This window comes from Aspergillus brunneoviolaceus (genome assembly GCF_003184695.1).
Source record: "Aspergillus brunneoviolaceus CBS 621.78 unplaced genomic scaffold BO95scaffold_94, whole genome shotgun sequence".
In the NCBI taxonomy this organism is placed as follows: Eukaryota; Fungi; Ascomycota; class Eurotiomycetes; order Eurotiales; family Aspergillaceae; genus Aspergillus; species Aspergillus brunneoviolaceus.
The window spans coordinates 2,208-18,029 of NW_020290824.1; the positions used below are offsets into that span (position 1 = coordinate 2,208).

The window sequence follows — 15,822 nt, forward strand, 5'->3', positions numbered from 1 at the left end:
ATTATTACTTTTATCTAGACTATTATCTGTAATATTAGTAACTTTGGTCTATAATATTACTATTTATAGCAGCTTTCTGTATTCTTATCTTTATTAATTCTATAACTATTTTCTACTACACGAATTGTTCATATCAATTAATTTTATAAGAATTAAAAAATATAAATCTATTTTATTCCAGATTTTAATAAAATATTTTGATTTATATTATATTTTATTTTGTTTATATAATTAAAAAATTTAAAAAGCTGAAAATCTATATATATATATATATATATATAATCAAGCAATATTTTGATAATATTTTATTTTTAAATAATTTATAAATAGATTAATAGAATAATAAGTTTCTAAAATAGATATTTTTATATAAAGAATAAAACTATAAATTTACTTATTCTACTAATTTACTTACTAATTATATTAGATATTAGATGCTTGTTATTGCTTAGTAAACAGTTATAATTCAATTTAAAAGCAAATAGGTTTAATAACTAAATAAATACTTAATATATTATATATATAAAATATATTTTCAAAACTTATAATTTTATACAAATAACAAAATAGTTTAGTGTATAGTTATTTTATATATATATTAAAATTAGTATTTTAAACACTTTATTTATAAAGATAATATGAAATATATTATATTCTTATAATATTTTCAAATTATTAGTATATAATAGCTTATAGTTATTTAAATCTAATAAAATCTTAGTTATTAATTAATACTATTATATTCTATGTATATATATACATAATATCTAGGTATTTTAACAAGTAGATATTAATATGTAGAAGGTTAAAAATAAGCTTTTTTATATGTATTACACAGGTGCCTACTTGCTTGCTGTGCCCACTTGCTTACCGATTATGTTAAGGTGATCAACTCCACCTAACCCACTCTCTACTTTCCCAAAATTAAAGGTGGAGAGTCCAAGGCCGTTCCTTCCTACCTCATTAATACCTTATAACCAGCCAGGTATAGTACGTGTATAAGGCCCAGGAGTTGGTTAACAACTTAACATAAGGCCATAATCAAGTCGGCTTTAGGTACCTGTACCGCACCGTGCACCCATTATTGTACTTTGTACCATGTTGTATCTATCTATGGTACCTCAGCTGACTTTTATGTTAGTTTGCCCTGAGCAAAGGACTTAGGTCTCAAGTCAAGATTGGTTAGTTAGTTAGTTAGTTATTTAATTAGTTAACTAACAAAGTCAAGTTGACTAAGCTAAGGAGCTTAGCAAAGAAGGAGCCTAAGGAGGAAAGCCCTTCTCACTCCCTGCCAATGGAACCCTTGTGGAGTTCAACCCTTTCTGCGCCAACGCTGGCGTTCAAGGGCACCCATGATTATTAGTGCCATTACCATTACCACTGTACAGAGTAGTTAATAGTTACTAGGTAGTTACTCATACCGAATTATGAGTAGATTACTAGATAAATACATTACACATTGCTGCCCACCCCTCTCCCCCGCCGCGCGCGCGGTCTAAAACTCACTTAGAGCTCATTAAACATCCCGACTGATCTACAGTCGAACCCAAGTTCTTCTCCGTCCACACTATAATTTCCCGTCCCTCCGCCCCTTATCTGCACATTCATGCTTCTCTTTCCCTACATCGACTATTAGATGGCAACATACCGATCGATTCATGTTCACTTCATACAACAGTAGTCATCTGGTCTGTCTCAATTTATGCCAATTACCAATGCCACATGGTAACAGTTAAGCTCCTGGCAACGTTCAATACCGCCGAGTCGCGGAGCGCGCAAAGGTGTTTTTGAGCACCGCTCGGTAATCCACGGCCGCACTCTGCCGACGGTCCATGTAAGTCCGCATAGTTGCATTTATATCCTGCCTCTTCTGAGCGATGTTATGGCCCTCGAAGATATCTCGAGATTATCTAGGTGTAATCTTGGATCAGATATATTCATATGGTCCCCGAGCACAGTGTCTCATGTCCAGTCTCAGCCCCATGTTATACAATTTCAGACACTATCATCCTCCTATGTCTCCAATTTTTCTAATCAAGCCTTGTTCCCCAGGCACTGCTTCCGAACCACCTTGAGTGTGAGTACCAGGGGTCTTTTCAACGTGCATGGACGATACAAGTAATACTTGTTGCAAATCGCCGTCGCTCAAGCCGTGCTTGAAGATTAGAATCGATCGACTAGGGGTCTTGCTTGATTGATGTCGATCGTTGATCGGCCTTCCAAAACGTCCTCATGTCTGAATTACCTCAACCACCCCAACCCACCGCCAGCTCTCAGGCTCCTCAACTTTCTGCTCCGAGGTCACGAAAGAGCCTAGCAACTTTACCGCATACTCCAAGGACTCTTTCCTCATCCCAAGCTTCCCCGAGGATGCGCGCTCCCTCCAGTCCTAGGTCAAGTTCTAGCAGATCCGTGCTTCATAGTCCAACAACATATGTCGGTCCATCGAAGTCCCTTATCAACACCCGGGTTCCTAGTAGTCCCGACACATCATTGCGAAGATCAGTCAGTATCGCGGCCTTCCCTCAGCCACCTAAAGCTGGAAGTCGCCCTTCGACTGCGTCCTCGATCTCAGGAGTACAAGGCCTACGACCTTCCGGAAGTCTCAAAGAACGGAAAAGCTCCAGACTCAGCACTAGAACGATCAGTAGCTACCGAACCTCTAAGACAACATCCCTCATCCACGGAAACGGGGACCTGAAATCGGCTCTGAGTTGTGAGATACGGGACATGGATGCTTCCCCTCCCCAAAGCAGAAGCTCTTCTGCACAAGGATCTTATTCGACAAGCGCAACCACATATGAGGATGGTGATGATGCAGCCGGCATTTCCAAGTCCATTGTTAGGTCAAAGGAGAACAAGGATACGACAAAGGGAAATGTGATCGTGAGCGTCCGAGTACGGCCTGATGGCGGGGAGATGGAAACAACAAAGACACCTGAATGGACGGTAGATGGGAGGCGAGCAATCATCTCCTTCAATGGGAAAGAAGGTGGTGACTATCTATATGGTATCCATATCTTGCAAACCCCGGACTCGGAGTGATGGTGTGCTGATCCCTACTCCAGATAATGTTTTCTCAGCCAACGAAAACAATGCAAAGGTGTACGACGCTGCTGCAAAGCGTCTCGTGAGGAGAGTAATGGAAGGCTATCACGGTACAGTATTTGCCTATGGCATGACCGGAACGGGCAAGACCTTTTCTATGCAAGGAACCGCAACCTCCCCAGGAGTGATTCCACTGGCGATTACAGACATATTCTCCTTCATCAGAGAAACACCGCACCGGGAGTTTTTGTTGCGGGTGAGCTACCTTGAAATCTACAATGAGAGGATAAATGATTTGCTTTCAGCGTCAGTGTCTGGTGCGCCGTCCACTGCCCAACAAGAAGAAATCAAGTTACGTGAGGATAGCAAGAGAGGTGTATATGCGACTCCATTAAAAGAAGAAATTGTCCAGAGCCCGACACAACTTCTTCGCGTCATCGCAAGGGGAGACCATGCGAGAAGGACTGGCAGCACCCAATTCAATGCTCGGAGTTCACGAAGCCATGCGGTTGTCCAGATCGTTGTTGAGAGTCGGGAACGAGCACCTGCAGGTTTATCCCAGGATAGGCGGTCAGGTCTGCTGCCTGGTGGGGTTAGGGTGTCCACACTCAGCCTTATCGATCTTGCTGGATCAGAGCGTGCTGCTGATGACAAAGAACGACGAACAGAAGGTGCCCACATTAACAAGAGCTTACTGACTTTGGGCACGATTATCTCCAAACTTTCGGAATCAAAGGAAAAAGCCAGTGGTGCAACTGACAAGGAAGGCAAGCATCTGCCTTATCGCGATAGCAAGCTCACGAGACTGCTGCAGCCGGCTTTGTCAGGAAACTCCTTGGTCAGCATTCTCTGCACGATTCAGCTAGGCAGTCCTACCAAAACGCATGCTGGTGAAACCCTCAATACCTTGAAATTTGCAGCTCGAGCCAAGAATAGCATTGTCAGCCATGCTAAGAGAGCAGAGGAGGCAATGGGAAGTGGTGGCACTGACACAGGAAGTCGGGTTCTTCTAGAACGCTATCGTTTGGAAATCCAGGCTCTCCGTAATCAGCTCGAGTGCCAGACAAAAGCTCAGGTTGAGAAAGAACTCAAACTTGAAGAACAGCAGCTAGAAAAGGAAGCGCATGCTCGTCACGAAGAACAAATGTTAGAGATGCAGCTGGCTCGGACAGCGCTAAAGGAGCGTATAGAGCATCTGAATCGCCTTATATTATGTTCTAAGTCAACTGGGGTGAACAACCACGGGGGATTTCCCTCCCTTGGTAGGCTTTCCAGACAATCCGCTTTCGATGCTGGGACGAGGTCTCTGCGGTCTTCAGTTAGTCAGTCTACATTGAGCGCCTATGGACAACCGTCAAATCGCCCGATGTCTCTCATTTCGGTCAATACTTATGATCCCGCAGCCAGTGCACAACTCGCGGGCTCTTTGCCTCATGAAGATGATGAAGAGAATATCGGCGAATTCGCAGATGGGAAGGCAAGTACCCAGCAACAGATTGCGGCCCTTCAAGCTGACCTCAATGACAAAAATCGATACATATCCACGTTGGAGAGGCGGTTGTTGCAAGCACGCCGCTCGAGTCATTCCCGTTTATCAATAGGCATGAAGTCTAGCAGTCCAAATGCTGATTTACCTGATGCAATGGCTTTGCTGCGGGAAAAAGACATGGAAATAAATGAACTTCGTCAACAATTGGACGATAAAGATCGAATGCTCACAGCGCTCCGTTCTGCTGCTCGACATCGGGATCTTGCGCACATTGCCATCGATGCCTGTGGGCCTGGAATAAAAGAAACTTTGCCTCACCGCCACAGTCTCGTGGACAGTGACTATGCCTTGGCCTACACTCCAGATAACAACTTCTCCCCGTGGTTCGAAGGCGCCCCCGACGGGAAGCGGAAAAGTATGGACGAGATGTCTCGAATCCTTGATGAGATGATTCAAGATCGTGTTGAAAGCGGTCAATTGATCAAAGGCTCGCGTGGTAGTGTTCGTGTCGTTACCAGCAGTCGTCGAGCATCGGAGTCGGTACCCGGAATAGCGAATTTGACTACGAGCAAGGCCGATTAACTACGCCCTAGCCAGAGCACTCCAGCTTAACATTTTCGCACTATCATTTTCGAATACCGGAGAACTCTGCTCGCCAGGGTGAGCACCTAGACGCTTCTCGAACAATTTATCAATGACAGAGAGTGCACTGGCCTTGAAGGCCCTTGGGGGATCAGTGCTGTTCTAAAAGCAGAATTGGCCCAACAGCTCCTCGATCGGATCACCTCGTACAACCGAATTTTTGATTTCATCGAATCTCAATTGATTTTTGACGCGCAGTGAAAGGCCCCGCCATTTGACAAGACGAGTCGCCGCTTATAGATCGAAGAGATCAACGCGTTGCCTTAAGCTTACAGACCCCGCCCCCAGGAATTAATCCTAGTTTATGCTCTTGTTGTTCCAAAAACACTATTCAGTGCCATGCACCGGGCTTTTGGATTTTAGCGGTCGATTTTCCCTTTCCAGGCTACCCCATGTCAATACGATCATAGGAGCTTTGCCTACATGTCGTCAAGGTCGGGTGCTTCTTCTCTCATTCATGTCGCACATGCTTTATGCCCAGTCGCTTCATTACTCTTCTGTTCTCCATCACTTCCAGATACCCATTCTTGTCCCCTTTTCGAAGCGATTCTGGCTTTTGGTACATGCTATATTCCATTTATATCATCATCACCACCACCACCATCATCATCAATTCGAACATAAAGATGTCCAGAGAAGATATAAAATTTCATGATTTAACTAAGGCATCTAGAAGCTATCGACCATTAAGTGAGCCAGTTGGCTAAATGTAGAGGCTATACAAGCGATAGCCCAAATCTGCAGGTGTTTACTTGGGATTTGAACCCAAGTAGTCAATTCTTGTCACTGAGATTCTGGGTTGGTGTGTCCATCATGAGAAAAACCAGTACATTGGGCTTGGCTGAAATATCCTGAATATTTCATTATATATTCACTCTGCTATTACCACACTGCCAGAATTATCACCTTAAGACCTTATGCAACAATCTCAATGTCGGATGCTCTATCTTTAGCATAGAAATCTTTCCACTGCTCCCACAGCCTTTCTAATTCCTGCACATACATCGTGTGAAGTAGATTGATGTATTTATCGTCTACCTTCTCCCTGTCCTTTTGCTGTGTTACCCTGATAGGGCGACCAACCACAATATTTAATGGCCGTCGATACGGCATCAACCCAACATCATAGTTGAAGATACCACGTGCATGAAATAGGGGAATTGTGAAGCCCATCGCACGTTTAACAAGCATCTGAAACTTATGTATGATAGGGTGGTCTTCAGAGCGCACTTGCTCATAAAGGTCATTCTCACCAAATGCTAGTATTGGCACAAGATCAGCTCCTGTACGTATGGCCAACTTGATGAATCCTTTTCTGCGCTTGAGCACAAGGCGCAAAGTGTGGGGAAGAGCATCCAGTGATTCACGGGCACCACCAATGACAATTGTGATGGCACGACCCATTCCTTCACCATCAGTTCCTCCTTTAGTAAGGATATTTTCACATGATTCGCGGGAGACGCTGGCTATGCCCATAGCAAGTGCGTACTCCCTGTAGAACGGGATTCGGAAGTTCGAGTCAAGTGTCAGTAAGGTGTTTGTGATTCCAGGAAAGAGCTTGGAGAACCCAAGAGCCTCGGTAGCAAACGCTGCGAAGGCGCCGTGTGATATGATTCCATGTGGATGATATCCGAAAATATATTTCCTCGTTGGTGGAAGAGGTTCGGATCTATGTAAGCGGGCTGGAAAGTAAGACGCATACAATCTCCAGACACGGAGGGAGCGCAGAAAATTGCAGCGACCGCCCAGGCTCCCTGATGTTGCAGCTGTCGAAAAGAGAGAGATGTAGATCAGATAGGGTATCAGGACTGGCCATGAGAGCGGGATGGCACATGAGAAAAAAAACATCGTCAAAAAGATAGCAATTGTTAAGGTATGGCAGAGAACCACAAACGTCTGTAAGCGTCTTTCAAGGCCGATATTCAATGGTGCCCAACGGATTCTGGTTCTCCAGTCAGTAGGATTTCTTTTAATACAAATGACGAGAACAAATACACCCAAGAAGTTTTACTGAAAACATTTACATACCTCCTTTCATGTCCAGCCCTTTTGATGCTTCGGGCATGGTCAGAACCACTATCATCACTGGAAAAGTCATCACGAGTGATAGTTATCGGCGACCGCTGCAGAGATGATGGCCGTTGCTGTGCTAGGCTGTCATTCCCAGTCGCAACAGGGGCACAACTCCCAGAATTAGACATCGGTGGCTTAACAGCACGAATTGAGCTTGGTGCTTGTAATTTTGAGGAATAAGCTGACATATAAGCTCGGTTCGGGGATCGAACTTTGACAATACAAATCTGGAATGAATGTGTTATGAAGCATGGACAGTAAGATCATAACGGCCGGTGACGGTTGGGTCAACCCACACTGGTAATGATGTAAGTGTCCACCCACTCTGTGAACTGGGCCGAGGTATGCGCGGAGTACGGTACGTACTGTACCACATATACGCAACACTGTCGTTTTCAGCACCTTTGATTGCGTGATCTTAGGCACATGTGAATATCACTACAATCAATGGAACAAACACACAGGAAGCGCTGAAAGAAAATTCTAGCCAATCCGAAGCTACATCAATGGAAGTACATATACTGCCAATCAAAAATCTCCTTTAAAGCTACACTCAGTAGCATCATGATGATAGGAACAGACAACCATTATGAAAATGTGTTGTAGCGGAACTCGATCGAAGACCAGATCTTGCAGCATCACGCCGAGCGCATGATCATGTTGTTAACAGGCGCGTAGAGATATAATCAGATTGGGTATTTGAGTAGTAGGAGAAATTCTAGACGAGCCTCTACACTACATGAGTCAAGAGGAGACAGGGTCATTCAGATTATGACTTGACCATAAATATCTGAGATTAAACCAGTAAGCATAAGTGACCATGTGATGAGGCAACAATCTTACCTCATTCAGAGATTTCTCATCGAGAAGAGCTCTCTTCTTCTGCGCAATGTGACGGCTTCTGAAAACATGCCTGCCCATCGGACGGCGCTCCCTTGATGGCAGAGACTTTAGTGTCGATGCAGGCATTTCTGTAGGTGAGTCACGATTGGACTCGTCTTTTTGATCCAACGTCTCTGTCTTTGTGTGTTCGAAACCGCTATCTTCTTGTCTTTCTTTGTTCTTCCGTTTCTTGGACTTTTTCTTACAGGAGGCCTGGTTGTCTGAGAGTTGTCTTCCACAACTGCCATTATCCTGACCTTGAGTACTGATAGGAGATGCCTTGAGGTCCACAAAATCGGGACTTTCAGGTCCTTTCCGGCCATCAGTAGCACTCTTGTTAGTCCTGCGCTTCTCAGTGTCTGGCTGGATTTGAGCTGGCTCTTCAAATTCACCGACATCGGCCTTTTCCTGAACCAGATATCCACCACTAATGAAGTTAACTGACTGCCATCTGCTGGCCGCATATCGAGCCAACTTTGCATTCTCACGCCTCTTCTCCTCGATCCCCAGTTCTGCATCTGACTTGCCATTTAAGCGTCCCAGCAAGCCTCTAAACGCATCAAGTCCAGTGGATTCATCTAGTACGTCCCGCCTCGGTCGCGCACCAAGGCCAAGTGTATCATCTTTGATAGTAACGCGGATATGAGAGGCGCTTGCTGTGGTGAATAACTCAGCATGTGCAGCATTTCGTGCACCCAGAAAGCTACCCGGGGTCCATCCCTGAGAACTGAGAATCTTGTGCCCGAAGCCAGTTGTTGAGCGCGACCAATTTGTATTGTTAGGATCGTGTGAGATCTTGGATTTCCTAGGCAATGGACATTAGATCAAGTAAGACGAAGAAAGTAGACCCTACCTACTTTCGGGGTGCAGCAAGACCCATTTGCTAGATCAAGATGGTTGCTCGGCCTGGGGGAGGGGGGGGGTCTTTTTTCTTTGCTTGAAGTATTTGTTCACTGTTGATTGTTGAGAGAAGTACTAACTAAACCACAAGAAAAAGAAAGAAAGAAGAGAGGGAATTAACTTTTTGGAGGGAAAATGTGCTCGGGTGTTTGCAGGGATAAATGGAGAGATTGAAAAGTAATACTCCGCACACGATAGGAAAAAAATCGAAATCTCAGGGAGATTAGATGTAAGACTTGGAAAGAGTGTTGACCGCCTACTGACTTAGGCAGCTTCCCCCCACCATATCCCATGGTACAAATACTGCTGGTCACTAGGCTCAGAGGCTCCAGCTGGCGCCTGCCTGATAAGGGCAAAGCGCGACACGATAACTGGAAGTGTTCCTCAGATTCCCGATCGGGGAGGCGGTAGCGAAAGCACAAGGGTGCGATAAGCTGTGCTCAGGAGGTTGTTGGATTCAACTCTTTTCCGTGCTTAGAGGCCTCCCGGAATATACTTAGCACAACGTGGCCTCTTCTGTATACTAGATTGTGATTCATCTGCTTGCCTCCTTCAATTTGCTCTAAATGCCCTCTTTTCTCTTATTATAAACATAACAAGCCCTCTGTCCATCTGAAACATTCTTTAGTGACCCAGACATAAAGGCCAAAGTTAGCCCAAATCAACCGTATTCAGTGGCACCATGGTATGCTATAGATCTATGCAGTGTGGTGTCAAATTGGCATACATATGGTCTTGGATACTGATCTCAAATTGCAGGCTCAAACACCACAGCAGAGAAAGGCCAATGAGAGGTATGCAAAGCATGAAGCCGCAAAGCGTGGCAAAGGAGGGGTGATGGCGAAGCCAAAGCAGAACTCACGGTCTCCAGTATCTACTGGCTGGATTGGTATGTTCCCATTAACCGCCATGCCAATGATCATCTGGTAGGGCTAAGAAAAGTTGACAGTCATCCTTGCGTTCGTTGTTTGTGGTGGAATATTTCTTGAATTACTGGGGATTGTGCCTCGGTTATGGTCCGCTCTTGTTACGAACTTTAGTCAGTTGCTGCAGTAGGTATAAACACAGCTTGCTACGTTGCAATATCGCATGTTATTATTATCCACGACAAATCGATGGCCACTGTCGAAGCGATTATCTTAGGGGCCTCCGACCCTCAACTTCTTGCTTAATGCTTCGAATGCATTTATGTTACCATTATCCTGCTGCACTGTCTAGCAAGTCAGATTCAATCCTGTTTGACCCAGGCCATACACCATACAGCCAAGTGAGGTAGTACCTACTAAGACATCTAGCTACTGGGGTCCGAATCAGTTCTTGGGCCGCTTCTTCTTCTTCTTCTTCTTCTGCTGTTGTCGGTCATTGCTGCCCTTCATTAAACCTGTTTCATCATCAGGCCATCCAGTTCCCTGCATATCATTGACCACAGATTTCGTCTTCTTCTTCTTTTTCTTGACCAATGTTCCCTCCGAAGGAATACCCATTGGCTGCACTCGCTCTGTGGCTCTTTGTAATCTGAGACGAAATTGTTCCACTTCTCGCATTGCCAAAACCATTTCCGCCTCATCTTCGACCCTCCGCACGATTGATTGATTATCCGAGAATGGCCTGTTCTCGCTGAGTTGGGGGTGTTCCAGTCCACTGGAATCGATCTGAAGTAAAGACCGTTTCCATTTGCTAGCTTCACCCGTCCTATTGGCTGCCCCGGCCTCGTCGTCACCTAGCATCTCATCGGGCAGTACATTATATCGCTTGGGACGTGATCTTATCTTTTTCCGGTCGTCAGACTGAGCGATAGACGGCGGCCGATGTCCCCTTCCGGCGTGCAACTGGAGATCGATTATTGGAATCGCATCAACATCCAATTCGCTTTCATTAGAGGCGGTGAAAGAAGGATGGTGTGGGCTCAAGATGTCGTAATATCCATCATCCGTCCCAATATAAAAAGGATCATCCCTACTTCTTTCCTTGCCATCCAGCCTTCTAGCGTAGGTGGACGATTCTTCCACCATGATACTCACTGGTTTCTGGTACTGTGTCCCATGAGCTGCGTCAACCGCGACGAAGTCACCAAGTTGCTTGTCGGATGACATGCCGTCCCTACAATAGTAGAACTTGTGGCTGGGCACTTCATGATCTGCTCCGCATGAAGTTCCAAGATCGCTATCGAAGAGATTGCAAAGGCTATCATTGAATGTTTGGTGTAAATGAAGCAGCTCTGGTGTCGTGACTTTCTTCTGAGCGTTCACAGAGACGGGATTCAATTCGAGTCCTTTGAATAGGTTTGGAATGACCGTAGACAAGAGAAACGGTACTTCATTCCAGTTGTGCGAGTCGGAATGTACAGCATCTGCTGCCAAGCGCATGACTTCGAGGAATTCGATAGCTCGTTCTTGTACTTCCAGGTCAGGATGCAAACTGAGAGAGTTGAGGAACTCAATGACCCGCGCCAACATTAAAGACATTTCGCTCCTCTTTGTTCGATCCCATGTTCCCTCATCAGGCAGAAATGTATTGAGCAACTTGGGAATGGCTTGCACATAGAGGGATAACATCCTCCCTGGCAAGGAGAAATTGGACATGTCAATCAAGGAAAAAAGGGTTTGACCAGGAGAAAGCAAGTGCTCGGCATATTCGCCAACCATCCACGCGAGCGGCCCGAGGATGCCGTTGCTTGCGCCTGGGGCCTTGAGGGAAAGGGATTTCCGATTTGCAAGAGAAAGCAAAGAGGCTGCAGCCCTAGTTGCTTCCGCGCGGGCGTCCTTGACCCGAACGGCCACATTGCGTAGCTCAGAACCAATTCGACCAGTGATATGTGACTGGTGATCCGCATCGTTACCCGTACGAATATCATGAGGAAGCCCAACATCTTCAACGTCTGAGGGAAGAAGTTGCACTAACCGCACCAAGGCGCCGACATACCAGTCAAAATCAGACAAATTCGCATAATTTCCGTAGGAGCATATGTCGACTATCCGATGTAGCACCTCAAGTTGGTAATCAAGCGGTAAAGGTATTGTTGTTTTGCGGTTAGCTGAATCACGTCTCATCTCGCGGCCGTCTCCTTCAGAAAGTTCATCATCAATCCCGAGGCGGTCATTCCCGGTAAACTCACGTGAGTTGACCAGCTGCAAGATCAACCGCTCTACTATCGCCTGAAGGTTGTCGCTAGTGACCATCCTGGTTGCAAGATCAAGAGCTTGAAGTCGAATCGAGATGTCCGCATCGTCCAAGCAATACATAATCACATCCTGGTGCATTGAAACCAGCGCGGGATATGCCGATACAATTCTGTTGAAGGCTAGGAGTGCCACATATTTGACTAAACATACGCCATGTCAGCTTCTATCTCACATCGTATGGCAGAGGCACCTACGATTCGGATCCGAATCCGAGACGACCATGCCCCGAAGTTTTTCCACACATAAATCGGCGATTTCGTCTTTCTCTTGAGCACCTTGATCGCTATCGAGTATGCCGCCTTGTATCAGGCCATTGATACATTCGTAGAGTAAAGACATGGCGGTTGTTGTTTGGATTATGTTCACCAAAGGCCGAAGCAGCTTCCGGACTAATCGTGGCTCCAGAGGAGTAAGTGTGGCAAACTAGGACTGTCAGAATACTAATGAGTAATGATACTGAAGGGTCCTTCATCTTGATGACCCAGACAACGTACAAGCTTTATTATCTTGATAGCCATCCAATTATTGCCACCGTCGACAAGCAATTCGAATAACCTTGGCGCAAGAGGTAGAAAGTCACGAGATCGTCGCCATCCAAGTTCACATACCACGTTTAGAACAGCTGTAGTGACGCTAGAGTCCTCTGCATCGTCCATGAGGCGTTCCTTGATTTTGGGCCAAGCTAGTTTCAAAGCATCAGGGTATACAAGAGCCAGCCTATAGAGGCACACAATAGCTTTTTTCCGGACCACAGCATGAGTGTGAGATATCCGAGACAGAACATCTGGTAGCAATGACATGGCAAGGGAGGTAGTGATGATGCTGGGCAATGTGATTAGCGGAAGGGACATATTCGGAATGCTTGATGAGACTAAATCCTAAGCAAGAGTTAGATGTATATAAGGACTATGGTACTCAACAGCGCACATACTTTCTTTAAGAGATTCGTTGCCAGCATTAGTACTTCTGTGTCCGGTCTGAAACTCTGCACGGCACCGAGATATCCAGCTCTTTTTTGTAAATATTTTGCAGATGACATTACTTCGAGCACATGAAAAGATGCCCAGGACATGTCATAGCCGAACATCTCCAAGTATATCAGTTTCAAGAGAGCCGTTGCCTTCTTATCTAGGATATGTTAAAAGCATGGTCGCGCAAATATATATGCTGTGCGTACCCATATCCTGCAATTTGATCTCGGCCTTGCATTCTCGAAGAGACTCCTGTATATATCCATCCTCGTCTCCTTTGTGGCTCCTGAGGCCCTTTATTAGGTCATATAGCGACTTTTCGAACCTTGATGCGCTGAGTGTTATTTGTTTATGTTCTCAACCTGGGGCAGGGTACCGACATTATGCTTCGACGGTGTACAGCATTTGGTGGAAATAAGCGCAACCAAGTTGATACTCTTCTGCGCTATCATGAGCTGTGATTTCAAGCGCAATTCTCTGGTTGAGAACAGCCTAGTATATGTTGCACGTTGACGCATAATCTTTACCGTTCATGAGCGATTACGTCGAGCTGCTCCGTCAAAGTCACGGGAACAGAACTCTACTATCCCCGGTGCGGAGTAGCTCCGCATAATAACGTCTATCCTTGCTCTTCCTTTTTACCTTCTATCTACATTATTCTCGAATTTCTGATTGTCTCCTGCTCACACCAATACAATTTTGATATCATCTAGTCTTCTTCATTGATTCCACACAGCGACACACCCATCATGGCGCATGATACCCCTGAATTGCAGTATGAACATAGTTCGAATCTGATCACTATCTCTCGCCTTTCACAACAAGCCCCTCGAATTCTTGAACAGCACTCTCCAAGTGGTGATGGTTTTCTAGTTGCACCATTTCTGAAACCCCAGTATCATGAGTCATATGACTTGTTGGAGCAACTTGCCTTTGCATGCTTACAATCAGGGGATGATAGATCTGCTCTCCTGTGCATTGATAGACTAGCGAGCCGATTCGGTTCTTCGAATGAAAAGGTGACAGCATTACGAGGCTTGCACGAAGAAGCTACTGCAGAAGATCGCGCAGCTTTGGAGGAGTGTCTGCACAAATACAACGCTATACTGTCGAGTGACCCAGTTAACCTAGTCTGTGCCTTCCTATATGTTCATGGCACAATCCGAAGCTGATATACCTAGTAGCCGATTTTAAAACGCCGAGTTGCCCTTCTGCGGTCGCTGTCTAGACCAGTGGAGGCCATTACGGGCTTGATAAGACTTCTGGATGCTGTTCCAACAGATTCGGAGGCGTGGTGTGAACTCGCAGATTTGTATCAATCTCAAGGGTTGAGTTCACAGGCAGTTTTCAGCCTCGAGGAGGCACTGTTGATTGTCCCGAACGCTTGGAATGTATGATTTTTACTGTCGATAGTGTACACTCGCAGAAAGCTGACTCTCGTGTCGCAGGTACATTGCCGGCTAGGAGAAGTCTTGTATTCCTGCGCCAGTTCGACTGACGTAGGAAAAGCTTGTCATCTTTTACGCCGATGCATTCGGTATTTCTGTCGAAGTATCGAACTCTGTGCCGAATACTTGAGAGGCCTTTATGGTCTATTTGTCGTAAGTACCCCTCAATCTCTTTCTCCCCAGAATTTATCTTGGTTTTGACACATACCTTGACAGGCAACATCACTCCTGCTTGAGAAAAAGACGGACTACGAAGAAGAATCATCAGCCTCCGCGAATTCCATGTCAACCGATACGCTGAAAAGCCTCAACACATTTGCAAGGATGCGTCTCGAGGAAATCGTGGCTCGACGTTCGTCAGATCATCACTTATGGGAGTACGGTCAAGCTGAGCTTATAGCCGTGAAGGAGCTTCTCGATCGCTACAATCGCGCTAGCGATTGAATGCAACCTAGCATATGGACTTAAATATGCTTTAGTGAAAACCAGGGCCAAACTGATCTCTAAAGGAACTAGTGTCTCGCCCACTAGATCAATAGCGAACGTAGATGAGTCACTTGAGTCCAGGCGCCTGTAAGACATGACGTCTCTGACTGGCCAATGAGAACTACGTCTCCCCAGGCCCTCCCTACCTGCATAAGGTAGGTAGGTAGGTAAGTAGATACTCGTCGCTGCGGCGCCCCACCACCTGCGGTAGAGGATCGCCTCTATCTTACAAATACATTTGATAACTTTATAAGTTTAAGAATATTTAATACCCTAAAGATAATAATATAAACTATTAAATATATCAAATTCAATATCTATATAGAACAATTAATTCTCTAGAAGATTTTTAGATAGAAAATTAAAATAAAAAATAATTAGATTATATATTTTTTTCTCTACTGTGGTTGACCCTGCTAATTTTGTTAGTACGGTGGAGAGGTGCAGGGATTTGAATCCTTTAAGCGGTGTGTCTCGCACCACACACCGCCTTTTTTATCAAGCTACGTGTTGAATTTATGAAGCCGTAAACGTGTCAAAAGTATTAATATATGCTAATTCTTGTTGTTGCAAAGATATCTTCTACGCCCGAGTCTACCTCTCCCAGAACACCAAATTCCAAACGGCTTGATCGAGATGATCAACTCCGAGTTCTGACTCTTCGTAATACTGGCTTTACATATCAACAAATTATAAATCAG

The 15,822-nt window shown here is 45.2% G+C and overlaps 7 protein-coding genes across 7 annotated transcripts; 4 read left to right on the forward strand and 3 right to left on the reverse strand.

Annotated features, from left to right (window-relative positions):
* Positions 1 to 1,813: 1,813 nt before the first annotated feature.
* BO95DRAFT_293684 (putative kinesin family protein (KipA)) lies at positions 1,814 to 5,301 on the forward strand. Its single transcript, XM_025581731.1, has 3 exons — positions 1,814 to 1,834; positions 1,896 to 3,010; positions 3,069 to 5,301. Exons 2-3 carry the CDS (start codon positions 2,233 to 2,235, stop codon positions 5,117 to 5,119), a joined length of 2,829 nt encoding a protein of 942 aa, XP_025437192.1. The 5' UTR covers positions 1,814 to 1,834; positions 1,896 to 2,232; the 3' UTR covers positions 5,120 to 5,301.
* Positions 5,288 to 5,964, forward strand: BO95DRAFT_293581 (uncharacterized protein). Its single transcript, XM_025581730.1, has one exon. The coding sequence runs from the start codon at positions 5,484 to 5,486 to the stop codon at positions 5,832 to 5,834; it is 351 nt and encodes a 116-aa protein (XP_025437193.1). The 5' UTR covers positions 5,288 to 5,483; the 3' UTR covers positions 5,835 to 5,964.
* On the reverse strand, positions 5,849 to 7,544 carry BO95DRAFT_477059 (diacylglycerol acyltransferase type 2A). Its single transcript, XM_025589966.1, has 2 exons — positions 7,208 to 7,544; positions 5,849 to 7,121 (listed from the first exon to the last, which is right to left on the reverse strand). The coding sequence occupies exons 1-2, from the start codon at positions 7,438 to 7,440 to the stop codon at positions 6,095 to 6,097; spliced, it is 1,260 nt and encodes a 419-aa protein (XP_025437194.1). The 5' UTR covers positions 7,441 to 7,544; the 3' UTR covers positions 5,849 to 6,094.
* A 176-nt stretch (positions 7,545 to 7,720) lies between these two features.
* Positions 7,721 to 9,218, reverse strand: pxr1 (telomerase inhibitor/ribosome biogenesis protein PXR1). Its single transcript, XM_025587678.1, has 3 exons — positions 8,992 to 9,218; positions 8,096 to 8,939; positions 7,721 to 8,042 (listed from the first exon to the last, which is right to left on the reverse strand). Exons 1-3 carry the CDS (start codon positions 9,012 to 9,014, stop codon positions 8,022 to 8,024), a joined length of 888 nt encoding a protein of 295 aa, XP_025437195.1. The 5' UTR covers positions 9,015 to 9,218; the 3' UTR covers positions 7,721 to 8,021.
* Positions 9,219 to 9,503: 285 nt separating this feature from the next.
* BO95DRAFT_447658 (RAMP4 family protein) lies at positions 9,504 to 10,244 on the forward strand. The gene is made up of 3 exons (XM_025587679.1): positions 9,504 to 9,719; positions 9,794 to 9,923; positions 9,984 to 10,244. Exons 1-3 carry the CDS (start codon positions 9,717 to 9,719, stop codon positions 10,088 to 10,090), a joined length of 240 nt encoding a protein of 79 aa, XP_025437196.1. The 5' UTR covers positions 9,504 to 9,716; the 3' UTR covers positions 10,091 to 10,244.
* Positions 10,116 to 13,707, reverse strand: BO95DRAFT_518529 (putative AP-3 complex subunit delta). Its single transcript, XM_025591976.1, has 6 exons — positions 13,568 to 13,707; positions 13,394 to 13,512; positions 13,148 to 13,344; positions 12,711 to 13,094; positions 12,411 to 12,639; positions 10,116 to 12,356 (listed from the first exon to the last, which is right to left on the reverse strand). Coding segments are annotated over exons 1-6 (2,943 nt in total). The 5' UTR covers positions 13,570 to 13,707; the 3' UTR covers positions 10,116 to 10,344.
* Positions 13,708 to 13,813: 106 nt separating this feature from the next.
* BO95DRAFT_447660 (uncharacterized protein) lies at positions 13,814 to 15,278 on the forward strand. The gene is made up of 4 exons (XM_025587680.1): positions 13,814 to 14,317; positions 14,372 to 14,578; positions 14,636 to 14,788; positions 14,852 to 15,278. The coding sequence occupies exons 1-4, from the start codon at positions 13,937 to 13,939 to the stop codon at positions 15,077 to 15,079; spliced, it is 969 nt and encodes a 322-aa protein (XP_025437198.1). The 5' UTR covers positions 13,814 to 13,936; the 3' UTR covers positions 15,080 to 15,278.
* The last annotated feature ends 544 nt before the right edge of the window (positions 15,279 to 15,822 follow it).

Bases quoted from the DNA above. Each gene is read 5' to 3' on its own strand.
- BO95DRAFT_293684 (XM_025581731.1), top strand. From the start codon at position 2,233: ATGTCTGAATTACCTCAACCACCCCAACCCACCGCCAGCTCTCAGGCT. The intron at 3,011-3,068 runs GTATCCATATCT...TCCCTACTCCAG, and splicing joins AGGTGGTGACTATCTATATG to ATAATGTTTTCTCAGCCAAC.
- BO95DRAFT_293581 (XM_025581730.1), top strand. From the start codon at position 5,484: ATGCTCTTGTTGTTCCAAAAACACTATTCAGTGCCATGCACCGGGCTT.
- BO95DRAFT_477059 (XM_025589966.1), bottom strand. From the start codon at position 7,440: ATGTCAGCTTATTCCTCAAAATTACAAGCACCAAGCTCAATTCGTGCT. The intron at 7,122-7,207 runs GTATGTAAATGT...CTGGAGAACCAG, and splicing joins AGGGCTGGACATGAAAGGAG to AATCCGTTGGGCACCATTGA.
- pxr1 (XM_025587678.1), bottom strand. From the start codon at position 9,014: ATGGGTCTTGCTGCACCCCGAAA. The intron at 8,940-8,991 runs GTAGGTAGGGTC...TCCATTGCCTAG, and splicing joins GGTCTTGCTGCACCCCGAAA to GAAATCCAAGATCTCACACG. The intron at 8,043-8,095 runs GTAAGATTGTTG...GTTTAATCTCAG, and splicing joins ATGAGAAATCTCTGAATGAG to ATATTTATGGTCAAGTCATA.
- BO95DRAFT_447658 (XM_025587679.1), top strand. The intron at 9,924-9,983 runs GTATGTTCCCAT...AAAAGTTGACAG, and splicing joins AGTATCTACTGGCTGGATTG to TCATCCTTGCGTTCGTTGTT.
- BO95DRAFT_518529 (XM_025591976.1), bottom strand. The intron at 12,640-12,710 runs GTACGTTGTCTG...TGACAGTCCTAG, and splicing joins CTATCAAGATAATAAAGCTT to TTTGCCACACTTACTCCTCT. The intron at 12,357-12,410 runs GTAGGTGCCTCT...GCGTATGTTTAG, and splicing joins CTCGGATTCGGATCCGAATC to TCAAATATGTGGCACTCCTA.
- BO95DRAFT_447660 (XM_025587680.1), top strand. From the start codon at position 13,937: ATGGCGCATGATACCCCTGAATTGCAGTATGAACATAGTTCGAATCTG. The intron at 14,579-14,635 runs GTATGATTTTTA...CTCGTGTCGCAG, and splicing joins TTGTCCCGAACGCTTGGAAT to GTACATTGCCGGCTAGGAGA. The intron at 14,789-14,851 runs GTAAGTACCCCT...ATACCTTGACAG, and splicing joins GCCTTTATGGTCTATTTGTC to GCAACATCACTCCTGCTTGA.